Source organism: Ranitomeya variabilis, chromosome 3 (assembly GCF_051348905.1).
Source record: "Ranitomeya variabilis isolate aRanVar5 chromosome 3, aRanVar5.hap1, whole genome shotgun sequence".
Classification (NCBI taxonomy): Eukaryota; Metazoa; Chordata; class Amphibia; order Anura; family Dendrobatidae; genus Ranitomeya; species Ranitomeya variabilis.
Genome location: NC_135234.1, coordinates 379,009,671 through 379,015,127, shown reverse-complemented (window position 1 = coordinate 379,015,127; position 5,457 = coordinate 379,009,671). Strand labels below are relative to the sequence as shown.

The 5,457-nt window shown below is 48.3% G+C and overlaps 1 protein-coding gene across 1 annotated transcript; it reads right to left on the bottom strand.

The window, feature by feature from the left end:
- Positions 1-3,136: 3,136 nt before the first annotated feature.
- On the bottom strand, positions 3,137-4,464 carry MARCKSL1 (MARCKS like 1). The gene is made up of 2 exons (XM_077296011.1): positions 4,294-4,464; positions 3,137-4,044 (listed from the first exon to the last, which is right to left on the bottom strand). Exons 1-2 carry the CDS (start codon positions 4,357-4,359, stop codon positions 3,568-3,570), a joined length of 543 nt encoding a protein of 180 aa, XP_077152126.1. The 5' UTR covers positions 4,360-4,464; the 3' UTR covers positions 3,137-3,567.
- Between the last annotated feature and the right edge of the window lie 993 nt (positions 4,465-5,457).

Genomic DNA, 5,457 nt, shown 5'->3' with positions numbered 1-5,457 from the left:
CTAATGCTTGTATCACTCACTGACCATTTACACACAATGTGCAATTCAGCCTACAGCAGATGACTGGCCAAATGTTTATCCAAGGAAGAGTCACCTCTCCAGAAAGGCCTAGAGAAACCAGATGTGTTCACCTTAATAACTTGCTATGGAACACTAGGTGACTAGCTCTGGACTGATTTTGTATTTTTGAATGTTGATTCTTCATTGAATGAGTGAATGTTTGACCTACAGAATTAAAGTTAGGACCTCTGCACCCCCTTGGACATTTTTCTTCTTTGAACATTTTTTTTTTTATTATTCCTTTATTCATTGAAATTAATGTAAAGCTGATTTTGGTTGTATTTTGAATTATATATATATATATATATATATAAATAAAACAAGTGAAATTCATGTATGTGGTTTGAGAGACCCCATTAAGTATGGGGGTCTTCTGTATTATTTGTCAGAACGCGTGCTGCATGATGTTTGCTTCCATTCTATAAAGTGACACATCCCAGATGGACCCTATTGGTGTGCTAGCCCTCCTTTCATTTGCATCAGTTATGTAACCATTTTTTTTTCTCTTCCTTTACCTCCATTTGTTACTAAAAATGGAATATACCAATGGTAATGCAGGTGTGATCATTGCTTTAGCCTGTGCCAAAAGTTAAAATATTTGTGCGCTAGGCTGGTCTAAAACAGCAAGCATATACCGTACTTATATATCAAGTATAAATGTATTTGTTTTTTTTTATATATAGTAAGTTGATTTCTTTCAGTTGCTGGTTTTCTGCTATTGGAGTCTGTTATAGGGGCTGTGAGGGAACTCTTAATGCATTAGATGTAGTACTTGGAGAAGTAACTGTAGTTATTAATATCCTATATTCATGTTGATGCAACAATGTAGGAAAAACAGAAGTTGGCTAATGAATTGGGGCTTTGTTTTCCTTCGTACCTGTAAGTTACTCGAGCTGCTATCACTCCTTGCTTAATATTTAAGCTGAAGATTTGCCGTTGGATGACAGAAGAAACCAGGCCTGCATCCTGTGGTTTACCTGAGCCTGTGTTTCCAAACCTGAGGGCAAAAAGATGGTGGGCTCAAGATTGTCAGATTAACGTTTGGCATTGGGCCCTGACCAGCCTATATGGGAGGGTTTGACCACTGTCTCTGACAGAGCTGAGTGGCGGTCATAAAAGAACCCCAAGGGTGCCCATTCTGCGTGGTCCATGTTGCACTGCTTTTGGTTAAGAGCCCCACAAAAGTGTATCTGGTCACATGCATTTTCCATGTCATGGAGAAGAGCAGCTCTGTAGTGACAGGTTATGAATGGCGGGCTGTGTGCTTATGTCTGAGGGAGCCATATTTTGGCAGAATAGGGGAGACCTGACTGCACAACGAGGAGCAGATGAGGTGAAGTGGCCATATGTGGGTGCCTATGTTCAGTAGGGAAACACTACGGATTCAGTGTTTGGTATATAAACGATGTGAATGCATGGTCTCCTGCGATCTGGACTACAAACCAATGAGAAGGGAGCCTCTACCATCCTGGAAAATATAGGAAATTGACTGAACAGCAATCTAGTCTGAACTGGTGCATAACCAAAAGTCTTACATAGCAAATAGATCAATGGCTGCATTCAATTTTACTGTACTAAAGCAAGGAAATGTGCGATACATGAAATGTGAATAGCATAATGGCTTGTAAAATATATGAAAAAACACATGAGATGCTTAGCACAAGATTTGGCCAAAAAACGTGAGCCCATCCACCAAATGTCAAGGTAATCTCAGATCGAATGGGTAACTAACCTGTCTGCCTAGTGTGAACACTTACCTATGGCTAATAAAATGGTAAAGCCTGCATTTATAGGAAGGTCAGAACCAACTGTGGCTGGATGTAATTAAAATCACAGCATGGTGAAGGGCGGGGCGTTCAAGTCAGAAAAAATAGTACATAGTAAATATAGAAAAACTGACTGCACCAGTTCAGACGAGATTGCTGTTCAGTCAGTTTTCCTATATTTACTATGTATTGTTTTTTCCTGACTTGAACGTCCCGCCCTTCACCATGCTGTGATTTTAATTACATCCAAACAGTTGGTTCTGACCTTCCTATAAATGCAGGCTCTATCGTCCTGGAGCCCAATAAATGGATCCAGCTCCTTTTATTTATGGCACATACTTAGTAAGTGTCTAATTGCCAATTGGATCAGTTCAATTGACAACATTGCCCCCCCAAACGTTTTTGTAAAAAAAACCTGTAAAGGAAAAAAGAAAAATTTATATATATATATCATACACACACACAACAAACTTCAGACTAGTCACTTGACTCCATAGTTGTTACAAGTTGGGCAACACATTAACTGGTGCATCATGTGTGGTTCCTGTGCCAGGCACCTCACACTAGGGTGGCAATGACTTGTTGGCAGCACTATACAATCATTTAGCACTAACCCATGAAGGACAGTTTAAAGCTTAGTGTTAATGTTAAACACTCATCCTTAAAGACTTCACTGCTGGTCAGCCCCAGGTCGCTCAGTTTAGGGCCCCACTTAACAGAACAGTGGATTGTCACCTCAGAGCAGACAGCCACCCTGATGGAGCTTGGACTGGCTTCAGCGGCCTTTGACACCATCCCATGACCTGCTAGGACCCATATGCCTTCATGGCACCACTGCAGGATGTGAGTATTCAGCTTTTAAGTGGGGCATTGAAGTGTTTAGGCTGAGGTTGGTGCAACCCCGTTAAGGCATCATTAGGCAAATCGTGTTTAATCATACACATTTTAAAAGGGAGCCCAATACAAGAAAAGGACACACGCACCCCTCCCCCCAGGAAATAGGAGACGTCTTATTTAAGATTTGGATAGTCACTTTGTGCCATGGTAGAGAAGGAAGATCTGCTAAAGGGGAGCATGATGGAGATGTACAAGACAACTTCTAAGAACAGTAGGGAGTAATTATGGTGGGAGTTTTCAGTGCAGGCAAAGATATTGCATGTTCCCATGTCTGTAGTGGCCAACCCCACACCAAAGAAAAAGGGAATTAGGGGGGAAAAAAAAACCCCCACAATAACTGTTCCCCTCCCTCCAGTGTCCTTACAACTACCATGCAGCAAGTAATGGGACAATAAGATGACTGACGCTTAAGGTAAAGGGGGTTAAAATTTATTTTTAAAATATATCACAATGAAAAATAAAATATAACACAACTGAAAGAATTTAGAAAAGTCACCACAGAACTAGACCATAAAAAAGTATTTACAGAAATGCACACACTCTCCCAAGTGACAGTCACAGCAGAGCACTCACAGCTCCCATCCTGAGGAGAGGCCTGTGCACAGGGCCAGGAGGGGGCGCCAGCCGCTACATGTGCCGGCCCGCTACATAGGCCGCCCCGTGATTGTCAGTGGCGCAGCGGCCGGCAGAGGGCGCCAGGCGGACAGTTCACCTCAGCAGGACAGGAGAACACCTAATGAGGGCAGTGATTATTACCATGGAGGGGCTGCTCACACAAGACCCGGGGCTGTGGTGAATGACAGGTGTAAAAAAGGGGCTCAGCGTATAGTCTCGGGGGGCCGGGTTACTCCTTCTGGGGCTCGGTGGGCGCCTCCGTACTGGGCACGGACTCTTCGCTCTGGGGGGTCTGCTCTGGAGAGGCGGTTGCGGGCTCAGCGGCTTCCTCGGCGGGCGCTGCAGGCTCGGGGGTCTCTGCGGGCTCGGTGGTCTCACTCGTGGACTCCGCAGGCTTGCCGGGCTCCTCTTCTGACTTGGGGGCAGCCGCTTCCTCCCCAGCAGGGGGCGCCTCAGCAGCTGCCGCCTCCTTCTTAGTCTTCCTGAACGGCAGCTTGAGGTTCTTCTTGAAGGAGAAGATCTTCTTCTTGGCCGCTTTTCCTGGGGGCTCCTCGGGCTTGGCCTCGCCGTTAGTCGGGGGGGCTTGCTCGATGGTCTCTCCGGAGCCCACCTCCTCGGTGACCGGCTCGGCGGAGCCATTGGCAGCGGCGGCATCCCCGTTAGTTTTCGGCAGTGTATCACCGTTCGTCTTCACGTGACCATTCTCCTGCGATGAATAAAACATGTGGGTGAGGATCTGCATTAACCCCACAGTCTCCCCCCATTCGTGCAATAAGCCCCTGGTTTCAAGACGATCGAACCCAGTCAGCTGCGAAACTAACCACACCCCTATACAGATACACGGGGCTCAGCGGGGCAGCACTCCCCACGCACGGCTCACCAGGACCCAGGGCTCGCCCGACCACACACCCTGCATTCACACAGCCCGACCCCATCGCTCCCCACGGCATCTCACCTGTTGGTCCGCAGGCTTGCTGGCGGCGGTGTCCGCGTTCTGGCTCTTGGACTCGGTGCTGCCCATGTCTGCTAGCGAGGATCACACTTGTAGTCACCCGTACGGTATGGCGCACACAGCTGCAATCACATAGACCCCTCTGAATCCGCCTCACGATTTGCGCTCGCAGCCCTCCCTCGTCTTTTATATAGCGCTTCTGTGGCCCGTTCTGGCCAATCGGAATGCTGCAATCAGCAATGGAAGGGCGGGCTGAGCCAATGAGCAGACAGCAGGAGGGGGGCGAGGGCGAGGTCCTGGGTAGCGCGCAGGGCAGCGGTAACGTGATTTGGGGTAAATGATTGGGAAGTAGTGTCCGCTCCATAGGGGAGAATGGAGGCAGGCATGGCCGGAGCGTGGACAATGGCGGCACATGCATAGTGAGGGGCTGTGGGTGGGCTGGAGCACAAGATGGGGACAGAAAAAGCAGTTACAAAAATAAAAAACCCTGGAAGGAAAATGAGCTTCTGGTGAAGTGATGCCGTGAGGTAACTGAGAGGACGTGTGAGGGAGAGTTCCCACGCGTGTTTACGTGCCCGAGGACTGCCTGTGCATGTAGCGCACATGAAAGTGATGACACACGGAGATGGGCGGCCAGATAGCCCCGCGCCTCAGCCGTCTCCGCGGGGGCCACATTCCTGGGGTCAGCGTGTGAGGACAGCTGCATTCCTCCATGGCAGACACTTCCTGCCTCCGCTGTCTGTGGGGGGCTTCTCAGCAGCAAGACTCCGCTCGGGGGTCTCCGACAATTGCCTCTGGCCCCGCTACAAGGGGCCACTCGGGCAGGCCCTCAGCTATTCGGATCGTCAATGTAGTCCTTAAAGGGGCTGTCCAGTGCATACAAGGCATAGCTATGCATTGGATAGGTGGTAGCTTCCTAATCAGTGGGGGTCTGACTACTGAGAGCCATGCCTGACTATGGAACTTTCATCCATGTTACAAAATGGCAGGTCGGATCGCTGACCGCCACTGCATACTCTATAGGACTCCTGGAAAAGTCATATAGTACTCAGCAGCTCCATAGACAATGAATAGAGCGCAGCGCGGATCCCTGACCACCGCTCCATTCCTTCTCTATAGGACTCCTGGAAAAGTCGTATAGTGCTCAGCAGCTCCATAGAGAATGAA

Excerpts from the sequence above, each read along its gene's own strand:
- MARCKSL1 (XM_077296011.1), bottom strand. The coding sequence starts at position 4,359 with ATGGGCAGCACCGAGTCCAAGAGCCAGAACGCGGACACCGCCGCCAGC. Across the intron at positions 4,045-4,293 it reads GCAAGCCTGCGGACCAACAG|GAGAATGGTCACGTGAAGAC; the intron begins GTGAGATGCCGT and ends TATTCATCGCAG.